Source organism: Bubalus bubalis, chromosome 23 (assembly GCF_019923935.1).
Source record: "Bubalus bubalis isolate 160015118507 breed Murrah chromosome 23, NDDB_SH_1, whole genome shotgun sequence".
Taxonomy (NCBI): domain Eukaryota; kingdom Metazoa; phylum Chordata; class Mammalia; order Artiodactyla; family Bovidae; genus Bubalus; species Bubalus bubalis.
Genome location: NC_059179.1, coordinates 20,887,573 through 20,905,534, shown reverse-complemented (window position 1 = coordinate 20,905,534; position 17,962 = coordinate 20,887,573). Strand labels below are relative to the sequence as shown.

At 39.1% G+C, this 17,962-nt stretch overlaps 1 protein-coding gene across 3 annotated transcripts in view; it reads right to left on the bottom strand.

The window, feature by feature from the left end:
* Positions 1–17,918, bottom strand: part of CUTC (cutC copper transporter) — a 33,077-nt gene extending 15,159 nt beyond the window's left edge. The window contains exons 1-6 of one of the 3 annotated variants that reach the window (XM_006064573.4): positions 17,706–17,918; positions 13,899–13,970; positions 7,634–7,693; positions 3,809–4,018; positions 3,116–3,151; positions 98–231 (exon numbers count right to left, since the gene is read on the bottom strand). In XM_006064573.4, coding sequence (XP_006064635.1) covers positions 98–231; positions 3,116–3,151; positions 3,809–4,018; positions 7,634–7,693; positions 13,899–13,970; positions 17,706–17,766 — 573 coding nt within the window. In that variant the 5' untranslated portion in view covers positions 17,767–17,918. The remainder of the gene's footprint in view (positions 1–97; positions 232–3,115; positions 3,152–3,808; positions 4,019–7,633; positions 7,694–13,898; positions 13,971–17,705) is intronic. The other 2 variants (XM_006064574.4, XM_025274325.3) reach the window with 2 other exon arrangements.
* Between the last annotated feature and the right edge of the window lie 44 nt (positions 17,919–17,962).

Below are 17,962 nucleotides of genomic sequence, written 5' to 3'. Positions count from 1 at the left end.
GTTAGTTAATATGTAGTTTCATAACCTCTCTGAACAATAGAATATTAGAAGTGACCACAACAGACTCTTAGGAAGAAAGGAAAGAAATCATGTGTACCTGATCTATGAGTCGCTTTATTAGGGGTAGTCCTTCTAGGGCTGAACTGTCACATCCACTGGTTAATACTCGTTCAAATCCCAAAGTTAAGAGGGTCTCTAGAGCTGCCACTGGATCATGAACCATGTCAAAGGCTGAAATAAATAAAACTGACTTGAATTTTGAACAGATCTCTCTAATACAGTGCTTTCCAAAATGTAGTATACCCACAGTGGTATGCTAGACCTAGCTTGTCCTGGCTTACAAGAGTCAATTGCTAAATATTCATGAATTTTGCACGCATGATTATTAACCCATTACCAGCTTGAAATCAATCAAGGTGGAAGTATTTAAACCACAGAAATCAACAAATGTTATAAATCAAGGCTCTTTTTTTCCTGAGAAACAGTTTACCAGTACCCCATAGTCAGCGTGCCACTAGTGGGACCAGGATCATTTTATTTAAAAAATATCTGTTTAATTTACTTATTTGGCTGTGCTGGGTCTTAGCTGCAGTATATTGGATCTAGTTCCCTGACCAGAGATAGAACCCAGGTCCCCTGCATAGGGAGCATGGACTTTTAGCCACTGGACCACCAGTGAAGTCCCTGCAGGATCATTTTAGATGGTATACATATGAACAGATGCATTTACTTAAATGCAGATTAGAAGTGAAAAGCTTCCATTTTTTTCATTAGTTTCTCTTTAAAATAAATTTACTTAAGATTTTAAAAGTAAATTTGCACAAGTAGCCCTTGGATATGGTTAAATTGTAAATGTGACAGACAAGTGACTCACATTGGGAAAGTCTGTTCTAAGGGCTCAAACAAACTGCACAAGTAGAAGGAAAACTTTACACTCATCAGTTCTAGAAAAGGCCTTGGTTCATATTCTCTTTATTGACTAATATTTTATTCTAATCCATTTTACCCCATGTTTTCAAGATTCATAGTATAAAGATAGTTGTTTACGACAGACTCTATCAAGTTTCAATTCCATCCTATTTTCTAAGAGACATCTCTTCTCTTCATTAAGGAAACTGGCACTTAGAAACCCCAAACAAAACGACTTCTGCTTTGACTCTCTGTGCTGCTGCTGCTAAGTCGCTCTGTCATGCCCGACTCTTAGCAACCCCATGAACTGCAGCCTACCAGACTCCTCCGTCCATGGGATTTTCCAGGCAAGAGGACTGGATGGGGGTGCCATTGCCTTCTCCCTCTGTGCTGCTACATGATACTAAATGCTGATCTATGGTGGATTAGGTGGTAAACCCCTTCCTTTCGCCCTTTAATTTATGTAGGCACCTAAATCTACTACAGAGGATTTTCGTTTTTTGGTGGCAGTACCTTCTCACAGTGATTATACTATCATATTATAGTAAGCCCCTACATATGAATGAGTTCCATTCCAAGAGTGTAAGTAAGTCCAATTTGTTCCTATATCCAACAAAGTTAGTCTCAGTATCCAACTAACATAATCAGCTATATTGAACTGCACTGTAACAGGTTTATAATACCTATCACTGCTGCCTTTACACATACTTCCAGGCTTCCTGGGCTTGAAATAAAGATACTGTACTACTGTATTCTATACAGTACTGTACAGTAAAGTACACAAAGGCACAATCACCTATAGAGGGTGCACACAGGTGACGCTAGACATGTGAATTAACTTACATGATTAGACATGCAAAATGCACGTTCCCATCTTTGAAAGTTCACAACTTGAAGGTTCATATGTAGGAGACTTACTGTATTAAATACACAAGTGAGAAAAATGTGGAATCCAGGACATTGTAACAATTAAAAAATATGGAAGTATTTTCAATTTATTGAAGGAGGAAAAGAACAGAACTCTAAAATGATTTTCTTAGTTTAAGAAAAGAAAAATATATTCTATAAGGTGGGTTTATTTTGAATTACTTATATCAAATTTTAAACTATATATTTTTCAGATAAATATTTACTTATTTAAATGATTTCATATTTTAAAACTTTTTGTTTTTGGCTAGCTTCAAAGTTTTGACTTTTAAGCAATCTAACATTTTTTAGTTATTGCTAGTTTATAAGAAACATTGCTAAACAGTAAGTCAAGAAAACAGTTTTCTGGTGTTATTCATTTCACAAATTAACAAGGATAACAAATGTTTCATATTGAAGTTCTATAAATGGATGCAAATGGTGGTGTCCACTCTCATCTTAATCTTTGGACAATTACTCAAAAGAACAGAAAGACATTCAGTAATTTCTCATGCATATCATCAAATCAAAAAAAAATTGAAGATTTTTTTTTTCTTTTCATGTGCAATAGCAGTGCCTTAAAGGCAAAATTCACACTTGTTCCTCCATTTTACCAATGCTAGGCAAAAATGTATGGGAACTGTAACTGCCTGATTTAGAGATAGGAAGCATTTTTACATAAAATTATTAGACACTTTTTAGAAATCATTCTCAAGTAGACAAGCTATCAATAATGTAAAATAGTTTTGTGCACTATAGTGAACATCTGTTCATTGACTATCTAGCACGTATTTTTTCTCTCCTCTTCCTAATATTATCCAATTCTTCACTGGAAATCCAGCCCCTTTCTGCCCATGAATTTGGGAACGTTGACCTCACTCCGACCTCCAGAATGGTCTTATCTGGTTTAAGTCAAGCAGTACATTTTATTTCCATTGGTCACAGTGATTTATTCTTTTTGAGACTGCACATGACCTGAGGCGATGCAACAAAAATAAATCTCAAGATTCTTGCTTGGAATTCTGTGACAAGTACACACACTTGCAGGCAATGCTTACTCTTTCCCTCTATTATATTCCACCACCAGCACCTTCTGCCTTTAACAACTTTTCATAACTAAGGCTTCATATTTTCTAGAAATTGTGCATTTCTAAATTTACAACTGTTAGTCCCATGACAGGTATAAAAAAAAACCAATTGGTAACAGTATAGAATTGTGTTTCATGAAAAGGTTGTGGCATTTGGTGAAATGAGAAAACTGACACCGTTCAACAGAACTTCTAAAATGGAAATGACTCACCTCGGTGGAAAGTGACTGGCAGAGGACGGCAAAGAGCTATTAAAAGAAAATCACATAACAACATGAATGAAGAGATAATCACTGATTACTATTTACAGAACTCTCCATGTTAGACAGGACTTTTTTATATTTTCTTTTCCTAAGTGAAGACAGTGAGCTAAAATAATAATAATTTAAAAAATGGTAGTCTTCCAAATTTAATAGTCCTGTGTTTCCATTAATCTCTAACTTTCATATTTAAAAAAACTGTCATCCACCCCTTGAAATGAAAATTATACAATCTGGCAACTATAGGGACAGCACTACATCTATCACTTACTCTTCTGAAAATCTTTAAGAAATACTCTGGCCTAGTAATATAAATACTTTGCCTCTGTGTTCTCTATGTCTCCCCATCCTTACCAACTGGAACAGCTTTTAAAGTTTTTGCTGCTATGATTAAAGAGATCAAGGTAAATTCCCCTTAAATCCTATAGGAACAGCAGCATAATCCAATCTATTGCAGCTGAGTCAGGGGGATTCTGTAGCACATACCGTCTACCTAAAACATCTAAATAATAGTGTTTAAAACAGGTGAATATAAATGCCTGCAGGTGTGAATGAAAAGCCAGTTCTGTGATTGCATTTTTCTATATAGGGACTATTCAATGCAATCATCTTTAGGGGCTTTCTGGTCTCTGATACAATTCTTACCCACAAGGGACATGCACAGTTCTTTGTCAATGTGTCCATCTTCAGTCAATGCCCCAAATACCAAACCATCAGCACCATAAAGCTTGGCAAGACGAATGTCAGCCTTCATCACCTCAACTTCACGATCTGAATATAAAAAATCACCTCCACGTGGCCGAATCATCACAAAAACTGGGATCTGGACATACTGTTTCACTACTTGAAGGACACCTATAAGAAAGGGAACAGACTAATTAAAATTCAAATGTAAGCTAAAAGTTTAAGGAAGTCAATAAAATATTACTGTATTGGTCTTTTACATTTGCTCTGGTGTTATCACTTCTACAAGGAACAGAAGAGCTGATGGAGTAAAAACCATAGAAAGATGATCTAAAGGAAAAAGGAGACACTGAGAAGAAAAATGTACCTATAGTAGAAATTTACATAATAAAAAAGTCAAGGGTAAAAACAGCAATTTAGAAAACAGAAGTTACTGCATTTTAAAAGCACTGTTCAATTATGCTTTAAAAAATTTTTTTGTTGTGCTTAACAAAAATTCTTTTACTGGAATGTGACATTTAAAAGTGTAACAACTACCAGGCTCTATGTTCTGCCAATGTATTCCCTAAGATCTGGTTTCTCCTTCCTAATGATTACATCTCTATTTAAAACCTGCTATACAGATGGTTACATAGTTTTAAAGTTTATGATTCCTACTAGATGAAGATATTTAGTAAAGCCTTTTTTAATAAGAGATATGTAAAAGGGAGCAATGTTGCACTTATTTGTGATGCTAACAGGCGATCTATGAACAAAAATGAGGGCTTCCCTGTTGGCTCATGGGTAAAGAATCCACCTGCAATGCAGGAGACACAGGCGATGAAGCTTCAATCCCTGGGTCAGGAAGATCCGCTGGAGTAGGAAATGGCAATCCACTCCAGTATTCTTGCTTGGGAAATTCATGAACAAAAATAACCAAATCTGACACAATTTGTGACTAGTTCAGAAACTCTCAATGGTACCATGAGTGTTTACCTAATATGAATTTACTTCTTTTTCCTTGCTACAAGAACCCCAGTTTGTATGGGACACCAAGCAATGACTGGTGATGGGCATATTATTGCTGGCTTGGCCCATTCACATCATGCATGACTGCTGTTGCAAAAAACAGACTGCCCTCAAATTACAGATATGTTCTAGGTATTTCATAGAATGGCCAGGGACTGCCCTCTTTTATTTTAGTGAGAAGAGTCACTAAAAGGCCATTGCATACATAAACCTTTTATAATAAATAATGCTATCATCCATCTCAGAATAAAATAAAGGAGTCAAAAATTCATATAGGGACTTCTGCTTTTGACCAAGACAGAGCAACAGGAACTGGATTTACCCTTCCACTTATTAAAAAAAAAAAAGACAAAACATATCAAACAATGGTTTGCAACAAAGGATAATGAACCCTTAAAGATGGAAAACAAATGTGGTAAGCTCTCCTATTACCCATATTACTACCTTGAGATTTTTCCAGGTCACAGCTTAGGGAGGTCAGAAGAGACCCTCCCCACCTGACCCCACTTATCTCTAATACTCAACTGAGTACCAACTGATGTATGCATGCAAGGCAACTATACAAAGCCAGGGAAAGATCCACTGAAAAAAATCAGAAGCAATACTGCCTGTTGTTCATACCAGGCCAGGAATAATGCCTGCTCCCACCAGCCAGACAGGAAAATTTCAAGATTCATGGAGCACTGGGTAGAGTGCAGAAAGGGTCTTGCTTCAGTAGCGGGGAATAATGAACTCTAGACTGACCACTGTTCCAGACCCACGTAACAAATTTTAAAAACATTACCCAAAAGGAACAAACTGTTTCCAAGTAACCTAACTGCTCAAGAATATTCATAGGAATACAAAAATATCCAGTAGCCAACAAAGTAAAATTCATAATGTCTTACACACAATGAAAAATATCAGGTAGGAAAACAAGATGGATCATGAGGTAAAAAATCAATCAAACAAAACCAATCAAAACTGATACATATGTTAGAATTAGTAGCCAAGGCATTAAAATAGCTACTGTAACCTTAGTCTATATTCTAGTACTCTTGCCTGGAAAATCCCATGGAAGGAGGAGCCTGGTAGGCTGCAGTCCACGGGGTTGCTGCTGCTGCTGCTGCTAAGTTGCGTCAGTCGTGTCCGACTCTGTGCGACCCCACAGATGGCAGCCCACCAGGCTCCGCCGTCCCTGGGATTCTCCAAGCAAGAACACTGGAGTGGGTTGCCATTTCCTTCTCCAATGCATGAAAGTGAAAAGTGAAAGTGAAGTCGCTCACTCGTGTCCAACTCTTCTCGACCCCATAGATTGTAGCCTACTAGGCTCCTCTGTCCATGGGATTTTCCAGGCAACAGTACTGGAGTGGGTTGCCATTGCCTTCTCCATGGGGTCGTTGAGTCGGACACAACTGAGCAACTTCACTTTCACTTTTCATTTTCATGCATTGGAAAAGGAAATGGCAACCCACTCCAGTGTTCTTGCCTGGAGAATCCCAGGAACGGTAGGTAGAGCCTGATAGGCTGCCATCTATGGGGTCGCACAGAGTCGGACACAACTGATGTGACTTAGCAGCAGCAGCAGCAGCAACCTTATTCTATATGTTCAAAAAAGTTTAAAAGGGACAAGAGAGATAACAATAAATTCAAATATCTAGTGATAAGAACTATGATATGTGAGATGAAAAATATAGTAGCTAGGATTAACAGCAATTAAACACTGCAGAGAAAAGATTAGTACACTTGAAAACAAAGGAAGATTTATAGAAAATGAAAGAGAAAAAAAAATTTTTTAAGGGTAGTTGTGGAACAACTTTAAGCAGCCTTATTTAAGTTAGTTGAAGTCTTTGAAGAAGGGAGTGGAGGACATTAAATGTTGAAAAATTTCCAAGTGTGATGAAAAGTATAAATGCACATGTTCAAGAAACATGAAGAAAACTACACTCAGGGACATCATAATCAAATGTTCAAAACCAAGAATAAAGGAAAAAACCTTAAAAGCAATCAGAGAAAAGAGACAAATCACACAGAAAAGAACAACAGTTTGGATGATAGATTTCCTGTCAGAAACAATATAGGCAAGAAGACAGCTGGAGAAGCATCTCTAAAGTCCTGAAAAAATAAAACTGTCAACCTAGAATTCTACACTCAGCAAAAATATCTTTCAAAAAATGGGGAAAGATGTTTTCAGATATACAAAAGCCGAAAGAATTCATTACTAGCACACTTGTACTACAAAAAATGTTAAAAGAATTACTTCAGGCAGAAAGAAAATGAAACCAGACGGAAATACCAGATCTATACAAAGGAAGAGCACCAGAAATGGTAACTACACATGACTAAATACATGACTGTGTTATTTTTTTACTCTTTATAGTATAACTGACTCTTTAAACAAAAATAATAACAATGAAGTGTGGAGTTTTTAACATATGCAAAAGCAAAATGACAACAGCACAACGAGTAGGAGGGGAGAAATGAAGACAAAAGCCAGGATACCGAGGATGCCAGAGTGGAAAAGGTAAGAAAACCAGGGTCCCTGACAGCCTGCAGAGTATATGAACCAATATTAATAGTAATTTAATCTCAACTTTTTGATACCTAAAGGGAAAAAAATATCTATTTGATCACATCTACAACTGACAGGTTTATCTGCAACTAGAAACATTTCTGATACGATATTCATGGCACAGTTAACATGTTAGTAACTTGAGTAAAAGATCCCAATAACAGATTATCAATTGTCTCTAGGCTCTGTGAACTCCTATGAGGAAATCCAAAAAAATGGACGCTTACCCATGCTGGGTGTGGTTCCTCCTTCCAACAAGCCAGAACATAACTCTATGCGACCAGCACCTGTAATAAAAAAGCACTGCTCAGCACAATAATTTTTTTTAATTAAAAAATTAAGAAAAATTTTGAAAAGCATTGCTCAAAAGTATTAAACAGAAACATTTTTTTCTAAATAGAGGAACAAAGAGTCTTAGAAAGTGAAAGAAATCAAATTATAGAACTAAACTAAAATTCTATTTTTAAACCCAACTATATTCTCCAACCCACATTATGTTACTGAAAAAGTCAAATTTAACAGTTAATTCAAATTAAGCTAGGTTTCTTAAAATTTTTTATTATAGGGTGGCCTCTATATATAAGAAAGTGACTTAGAATAAAGAAATTTCTGGACTGACTACAGTGGAATGCTAATTCATTGATTATAAAAAACAGTGATCTTTTCCAAGACAGTCTTTATTATTCTAAGCTTTAAAAAAGCACAGGTTACTTTTAAGTAGCTTAAGAAAATGCTGAAAGCCAAAGAACTATCAGACTACAGCATCATGTCAAAAGGTCTCAGAAGCCAGCTTGAAGAGGCTCCTACTGGCTAATAAGCATCATCACAAAGACATTTTGAGCATCAACAAGAAGAACAACTATACTGGATTCAAACATGTCAAATATGCCTACATCTAGGCTCGTAAAGATAAAACAAGAGTACACTGGAGGATAGAGAACACATAATCCCCAATATCAGTAAACAAGGAAAAAGCAGCAAGCACTTATCCTGCCTTTCTTATACAAACTGAGCCTCAGTATAACAAAGCAGTTGGTGAGGGAAAGTTCTTTATAGAAGCATACTGCTAATAAATTAAAAATAAATGTTAGACATAACATAACACCATTTTATAAACCCTACTAAAATAAGCATTGCTAAAATTATTAGGTGAAAGCTGGTAGGAAAACCAGGTGGATCAGGCTGATAATATCTGAATCCACTGATCAACCTTAGTATCATAAAAACCGAAAAAACTAGGATGTTATATCCCCTGATGAGATACAACAGGGAATATGCCATTATCTATTAAGTCTTTTACTTTTAGTTGCTAAATTGTGTTCCACTCTTTTGAGACCCCATGGACTGTAGCTCTCCAGGCTTCTCTGTCCACGGAATTCTCCAGGCAAAAATACTGGAGTGCGTTGCCACTTTCTTCTCCAAGGGATCCTCCTGATCCAGGGATTGAACCAGGGTCTTTTCCATTGGCAAGTGAGTTCTTTACCAATGAGTCAACAGAAAACCCCATCCATAAAGTAGTGTTATAAAAAACTCAAGTCTGAATCTAATTAAGCCTTTAGGTTAACTAAAATTTTACAGGAAATGCAGGGGTCAGAGGAATATAATAAATAACACTACATATACAGTCAGCAAAATGTAGAATATGAAATACTTTATAAGATGGAAAAAAAAGATGAAAATCAGTTTAACAAACTGTAGAAAGAAGAGAAAGAATTAAAGAAAGAAAAAAGGGAAACAGATTGAAACAGACATAAAAAATGACCTTTCTATCTTGATTCCAAGAACTGTAAAATAAAACAAAACAAAACTGTGTGAGCCAGTTGGGGAAATCTGAAAACTAACTGGGTATTTTTGATGCTATTAAGAAATATTATTTTTAGAGATATGATACTGATATTGTGGTTATTATTCTATTTTTTTTTAAAGGCCTTTACCTTTTCAGTTCAGTTCAGTCAGTCAGTCGGGTCCAACTCTTTGCAACCCCATGAACTGCAGAATGCCAGCCCTCCCTGTCTATCACCAACTCCCAGAGTTTACTCGAACTCCTGTCCATCGAGTTGGTGATGCCATCCAACCATCTCATCCTTTGTCGTCCCCTTCTCCTCCCATCTTCAATCTTTCCCAGCATCAGGGTCTTTTCCAGTGAGGCAGTTCTTCGCATGAGGTGGCCAAAGTATTGGAGTTTCAGCTTCAGCATCAGTCCTTCCAAAGAATATTCAAGACTGATTTCCTTTAGGATGGACTGGTTGGATCTCCTTGCAGTCCAAGGGACTCTCAAGAGTCTTCTCCAATACCACAATTCAAAAGCATCAATTCTTCAGTGCTCAGCTTTCTTTATAGTCCAATTCTCACATCCATACATGGCTACTGGAAAAATCATAGATTTGACTAGATGGACCTTTGTTGGCAAAGTAATGCCTCTGCTTTTGAATATGCTGTTTAGGTTGGCCATAACTTTTCTTCCAAGGAACAAGCATCTTTTAATTTCATGGCTGCAGTCACCATCTGCAGTGATTCTGGAGCCCCCAAAAATAAACTCTCTCACTGTTTCCATTGCTTCTCCATCTATTTGCCATGAAGTGATGGGACCAGATGCCATGATCTTAGTTTTCTGAATGTTGAGTTTTAAGCCAACTTTTTAAAACTCTCCTCCTTCACCTTCATCAAGAGGCTCTTTAGTTCTTTGCTTTCTGCCATAAGGGTGGTGTCATCTGCATATCTGAGGTTATTGATATTTCTCCCAGCAATCTTGATTCCAGCTTGTGCTTCATCCAGCCCAGCATTTCTCATGATGTACTCTGCATGTAAGTTAAATTGCTTATTGTTAAATAAGCAATACACAGCCTTGATGTACTCCTTTCCTGATTTGCAACCTGTCTGTTGTTCCATGTCCAGTTCTAACTGTTGCTTCCTGACCTGGATACAGATTTCTCAGGAGGCAGGTCAGGTGGTCTGATATTCCCATCTCTTTCAGAATTTTCCACAGTTTGTTGTGATCCACACAGTCAAAGGCTTTGGCATAGTCAATAAAGCAGATGTTTTTCTGGAACTCTCTTGCTTTTTTGATGATCCAACAGATGTTGGCAATTTGATCTCTGGTTCCTCTACCTTTTCTAAATACAGTTTGAACATCTGGAAGTTCATAGTTCACATACTGTTGCAGCCTGGCTTGGAGAATTTTGAGCATTCCTTTACTAGCATGTGAGATGAGTGCAATTGTGTGGTAGTTTGAGCATTCTTTGGCATTGCCTTTCTTTGGGATTGGAATGAAAAGTGACCTTTTCCAGTCCTGTGGCCACTGCTGATTTTTCCAAATTTGCTGGCATATTGAGTGCAGCACTTTCACAGCATCATCTTTCATGATTTGAAATAGCTCAACTGGAATTCCATCACCTCCACTAGCTTTCTTCATAGTGATGCTTCCTAAGGCCCACTTGACTTCGCACTCCAGAATGTCTGGCTCTAGGTGAGTGATCATACCATCGTCATTATCTGGGTCATGAAGATCTTTCTTGTATAGCTCTTCTCTGTATTCTTGCCACCTCTTCTTAATATCTTCTGCTTCTGTTAGGTCCATACCATTTCTGTTCTTTATTATGCCCATCTCTGCATGAAATGTTCCCCCTCCTCAAACAATCATTTTGCCTTTTTGCATTTCTTTATCTTGGGGATGGTCTTGATCCCTGCCTCCTGTACAGTGTCACGAACCTCCGTCCATAGTTCTTCAGGCACGCTATCAGATCTAATCCCTTGAATCTATTTGTCACTTCCACTGTATAATCGTAAGGGATTTAATTTAGGTCATACCTGAATGGTCTAGTGGTTTCCCCTCCTTTCTTCATTTTACGTCTGAATTTGGCAATCAGGAGTTCGTGATCTGAGCCACAGTCAGGTCCCGGTCTTGTTTTTGCTGACTGTATAGAGCTTCTTCATCTTTGGCTGCAAAGAATATAATCAATCTGATTTCAGTATTGACCATCTGGTGATGTCCATGTGTAGAGTCTTCTCTGGTGTTGTTGGAAGAGGGTGTTTGCTATGACCAGTGCGTTCTCTTGGCAAAACTGTTATTAGCCTTTGCCCTGCTCAATCTGTACTGCAAGGCCAAATTTGCTTGTTATTCCAGGTGTTTCTTGACTTCCTACTCTTGCATTCCAGATCCCTATAATGAAAAGGACATCTTTCTGGGGTGTTAGTTCTAGAAGGTCTTGTAGGTCTTCATTGAACTGTTCAGCTTCATCTTCTTCAGCATTACTGGTTGGGGCATAGACTTGGATTCCTGTGATATTGAATGGTTTGTCTTGGAAATGAACAGAGATAATTCTCTTGTTTTTGAGACTGCATCCAAGTACTCATTTCGGACTCTTCTGTTGACTATGATGGCTACTCCATTTCTTCTAAGAGATTCTTGTCCACAGTAGTAGGTATACTGGTCATCTGAGTTAAATTCACTCATTCCAGTCCATTTTAGTTTGCTCATTCCTAAAACGTCGATTTTCACTCTTTCCATCTCCTGTTGACCACTTCCAATTTGCCTTGATTCATGGACCTAGCATTCTAGGTTCCTATGCAATATTGCTCTTTACAGCATCAGACTTTACTTCCATCACCGGTCACATCCATAACTGGGTGGTGGTGTTGCTTTGGCTACATCTCTTCATTCTTTCTGGAGTTATTTCCACGGATCTCATTATATTGGGCACCTACTGACCTGGGGAGTCCATCTTTCAGTGTCCTATCTTTTCGCCTCTTCATACTGTTCATGGGGTTCTCAAGACAAAAATACTGAAGTGGTTTGCCATTCCCTTCTTCAGTGGACCACGTTTTGTTAGAACTCTTCACTATGACCTGTCCTTCTTGGGTGGCCCTACATGGCATGGCTCATAGTTTCATTGAGTTAGACAAGGCTGTGGTCCATGTGATCAGATTGGTTAGTTTTCTGTGACTGTGGTTTTCAGGGATACTTTATCTTTTAGGGATACTGAAATGCTTGATTATGAAATGACATAATGTCTGGGATTTGCTTCAAAATAATTTGGGGATGAGGTAAGAAAGGTAGAAATATAGATCAGATGGTCTGGAGGCCAAAGGCTTACAAGCTTGTTTTTGTTACAGTATACAAGTTTAAAATTTTTTATGTATTTAAGAAAAACACACATATCATATAGTTTGCCCATTTAAAGTGTATAATTCAACGGTTTTTATCATGCTCACAAAATTTGGCAACTATCACCACTATGCAATTTTAGAACATTTTCATCACACCCAAAAGAAACCTCACAGCCTTTAAGCAGTCATTTTCTCTTCTCCCCAGGGCTCCTCAATCCTTGGCAACCACAAATCTTTCAGTCTACAAAAAATTAGCCTATTCTGGACATTTCATATAAGTTGAATCATATAATATGTGGTATTTTTTTTACTTTTTTCCATTTAGAATAGTGTTTCAAGATTTATCTGTGTTGCAGACTAACCAGTACTTCATTCTTTTTAATTGCCAAATTAAGAATGATTTTTACCCTTTCAAAGGATTATTTAAAAAAATGAATAAGTGGGAATTCTCTGGTGGTCCTTTGGTTAGGACTCCCACTCTTTTACTGCTGAGGGCACAGGTTCTGTCCCTTGAGAGGAAAACTAAGACTCTGTAAGCTCTGTAGCATGACCAAAAAAAAGTACATACGACAGAGACCAAATGTAGCCAGCAAGGTTGAAATATATACTGTCTTGCTCTTTACGGAAAAGTCTGCTCACCCCTGATACAACTTAAAGATTGGCCATGTACTGAAAATAATTAAAACTGATGGGTACATGGTGATTCATTATAGTATTCTATTTTTGTATATATTTGAAATTTTCCATAATGAAGTCTAAAAATTTTTCTGATGCTGAAATGATGGGAATTTCTATGCTTCTTATTAAAGCAAGTTAGGGTGCAAAAGAAACCTTGAGGTAAAATATATAGCATTCAAAAAAAAAAAAAGAGATAATGATAAGTCTTGACAATGAAGAAAACATCAAATCTCTAAAATTAATGGCTTAGAAAAAATTGTATCTTTGTTAGACTCAATTTTTTTTAAAAAGTAGGTTTGTAATCACTATCATGGACACTTGAGTCAAAATGTAATCTACTGGGGAAATAAGACTAGAAGATGAGTAGGTTTTCTAGTTGGTTGGTTGTTTTCTTTAGAGACCACAAAGGTTCTCAAGTTCAGTTCACAGGATTCATTTTCAAACTCTTAGATCAGATCAGATCAGATCAGTCGCTCAGTCATGTCCGACTCTTTGCGACCCCATGAATCGCAGCACGCCAGGCCTCCCTGTCCATCACCAACTCCCGGAGTTCACTCAGACTCATGTCCATCGAGTCAGTGATGCCATCCAGCCATCTCATCCTCTGTCGTCCCCTTCTCCTCTTGCCCCCAATCCCTCCCAGCATCAGAGTCTTTTCCAAACTCTTAATGGACTGCCAACTGCCATTCATTCCATAATTTCTCTTACCTCCTCTTTCTGCATTTACAGCTGATTCCACTGAATCAACACACACTTCCATGAGAAACCCATTTGCTGCTCCTAAAATACATGGAGAACGATGAAACTGCATGAGGGTACTTTCCATCCAGACCAAGCTAAACACAAATATTTCACATTTTGCTGCCAAAATCCAAATGTCTAGTAACAGGTAACTAGGTAAGTACACTAGGGTCCATGCATGCAATGAAATATATCAATGCCTGCAGAATCCATTTAAACTTCTTTATAAGGTATATATGCTTAAGAGCACGGATATTAACATATTTGTTAATATGTAATTCTAGACCAGTTACTTAGCCTAAGTTTTCCCCAAAACTGACTTTTTTTGTTGAAAGTTGCTCAGTCATGTCCAACTCTTTGTGGCCCCATGGACTATACAGTCCATGGAATTCTCCAGGCCAGAATACTGGAGTGGGTAGCCTTTCCCTTCTTCAGGGGATCTTCTCAACCCAGGGATTGAACCCAGGTCTCCTGCATTGCAGGCAGATTCTTTACCAGCTGAGCCACAAGGGAAGCCCAAGAATACCAGAGTGGGTAGCCTATACCTTCTCCAGTGGATCTTCCTGACCCAAGAATCGAACCGGGGTCTCCTGCCTTCCAGGCAGATTCTTTACCAACTGAACTAACAGGGAAGCCCCAGAGTAGGTTTTAATACTTACATCAGAGTAAAGAGGATGAGATAATTCATGTAAAGTGAATAGTACCTACTAATTGTACAGGAAGTATTATTAGTTGTCATTAATTAACTATACGTTATTTCCTCTACATGTCTCCAGTTCTCCCTGATCCCCATTCCTGCTCCTAGTTATCTCTTCAAACCACAGTGCTTCCAGCTCTATCTTTGAACACTAAAATCTTCCAAGGTTCAAGTCATATCACATTTCCATGATACTTCTCTCTCCCCAGGTAGAAAACTGTGTCTCCCTTTTTTGAACTCAGATCTCTTTATAATCCAAGTGTTCCTGTTTAAAAGATTGTTTTCTTTTATTATTATTTATGTAGATAGGTGCCTGATCATTCTTACTTGAACTAAAGTTCCTAAGTAAGGTCTTTATGAGAGAAATCTTTATTACTCACAGAAAGCACACTGTCTAGTGTGCTTATAGTACATAGCTCATAGTACAGAATAGACACACAAAGATTTACTAAAGGCTGAATGATTACATGGATGTGAGAGTTGGACCATAAAGAAAGCTAAGTGCCAAAAATTGATGCTTTTGAACTGTGGTGTTGGAGAAGACTCTTGAGAGTCCCTTGGACTGCAAGGAGATCCAACCAGTCCATTCAGAAGGAAAGCAGTACTGAATATTCATTGGAAGGACTGATGCTGAAGCTGAAGCTCCAATACTTTGGCCACCTGATGCAAAGAACTGACTCATTTGAAAAGACCCTGATGGTGAAAGATTGAAGGCAGGAGAAGGGGACGACAGAGGATGAGATGGTTGGATGGCATCATTGACTCGATGGACATGAGTTTGAGCAAGCTCCGGAAGTTGGTGCTGGACAGGGAAGCCTAGAGTGCTGTAGTCCATGTGGTTGCAAAGAGTTGGACACAACTGAGCCAGTGAACTGAACTGAATGATTATAAATTCACAAACATTCATGTATTTACACTAAAGAGTGTGATGAAAACAGTTTTGAATTTTTTCCGTAAGCACATACTTTTCTTAAAAAAATTAAAAATAATGAATGCATACTTCATGCAATAATATCTAGAGGAATGTTCAGCATATGCTGGTAATTATTACTTCTAGGTGGTAGTATTTAAAATTACTTTTACTTTCTTTTTACTTTACTGCTTTTTTTTTCTACCTAATGCTGCTTTTATAGTTTTTTAAAATCAACTTTCAATTTGAAAAACGAAAATCTATCATTCCCTAAAATCAAACTGCAAATGCCTCATTTATTTAAGAGACTATCAGCCTCAAACTCTGAAAGGGCCAAGTGACACTCTATGCTCTTAGCCAACAGCACTGCATTAATTCCATGGGTTTCCTGACAGTTCACCCACATCAGCTGTTAGATCAATCTAACTGAACAGTGCTGTAGGGGTACCATTTCCCTCACACAAGACAAGATCTTGGCAAGAATTCCCCAGCAGTCCAGTAGTTAAGGGGCTTCCCAGGAGGCTCAGTGGTACAGAATTCGCCTGCCAATGCAGAAGATGTGGGTTCAATCCCCAGGTAGAGAAGATCCCCTGCAATAAGAAATGGCAACCCACACCAGTATTCTTGCCAGGAAATCCCATGGACAGAGGAGCCTGGTGGGCCACAGCCCATGGAGTCGAAAGGGTCAGACACCATTGAGCAACTGAGCATGTACCAGTGGTTGAGACTCTGGTGCTTTCAATGCCAGGGCCTCAAGTTGGATCCCTGGTTAGGAGACTAAAATCCCATAAGCTGCAGGCTGTGGCCAAAAAAAAAAAAAGAAAAAAAAAGATCTTGGCCAGAAGAGAGTAAGGATGCACATAAAAGGCTATGACAAAAGAAAAGAGTAAGGCAGTTGTCCTAAAATAAGAAGTTATTTGAAGGGATCAAAGAGATTTGTTTGGAGCAGCAGTTCTCAGTGTAGCTGTCCAGTTAAGTCTGGACTAAGGGCCTCTAAGACACTTTCAGAGTCTGTACAGTGAAAATTATTTTTGTAACAATACCAAGATTTTAGTTGCCTTTTTCACTCTCATTCTTTCACAGGCAGAGTGGAGTTTTCGAGAGGCTACCTGACATACTGAATGCAAAAGCACTCCATTTGTAATGAGAATTCCATTACGCCAGACATTAGAGATCTGCAAAAATATAAAACATTTGGTCCTATTCTATTTTTTGTTTGCTTAGGAAAATAGTGATTTTTTTTTTTTCCATAAAAAGTGTCAACATGTAATGGGCTTCTGTTTGTGAAAGAAAGAAAGTGAAAGTCGCTCAGTCGTTATCGGACTCTTTGAGACCCCCATGGACTTATCCAGGCCAGAATACCGGAGTGGGTAGCCGTTCCCTTCGCCAGGGGATCTTCCCAACCCAGGTATCGAACCAGGTCTCGCGCATTGCAGGCGGATTCTTTACCTGCTGAGCCACAAGGGAAGCCCTTTCTTTTTAAAAGTCCTGTTTTAATTTCTAACATGTCCAATATCAATAAATTTAACCTATATAAATAAAAAGTCTTTGAGGTTCTCAATAATTTTAGGAGGGTCAAGGCGTCCTGCGATCAAAGTTTCAGAACCGCTAGTTTGGAGGAACCAAGTTTCCGGAGGAGGGACCTGGCAAAAATTCCCTAGCACCTGCCATGCCAGCCGATCCGGTTGCAGCAGGAAGAACTCTTGACTTGGGGCAGCCAAGCTTTGCCACTTTGGAGCGGTGTGGCTTTAGGGACAACCCCTATCCCCGCCGCAGGAGGTTATTAAGCGGTCCCTCCAGGTCAGACACTGATCCAGCGCTGCCGTGAGGGGGTACCAGTATCCTCGTGTGGCGATGGGAAACGCGAGGCTGAGAGAAGTTAACCAACTTGAACACGGTCGCACGACGAGACGAGGGGGCGCCGGGATTCGAACCTACACACATATCTGGCTCCAGATCAGGGCCACTCTCGCCATCAGTCCCTCAGATTCCACACGTTTAAAGCCGAATAACAGATTACGCCTCACAGTGGGGTGTTTGTGAGGAGCAGGAGAAAGTACTTTCAGGGAAATAGTGATTAATCCACTGGCCAGAACCCCCCCGACCCGGCCCGGCCCGCACCCCGCAGCAAAGTCGGCCACCGCCCCCATCCCGCCACCTTCCGCACCCGCCTTCCCGGATGGTATCCGCGCCCGCTTCCGCTCGGAGGAGGCCCCCTGCCTCTTCATGCTCCACGCGTTCGTCCCTCGTGCTTCTTCGGTTTCCACTCAAAGAGTCCGGGTTCCAACGCGCGCAACCAGACAGGCGCGTCCTCCCAGATGCGCGCATCCCTGCGCGTCCCCGACGTCCACGCCCCAGCAGCCCCCGCGAAAGCCCATAAACTGGCGCAGGCGCAGTCACTGCTCGCTCCGGCCTTCCCAAGAG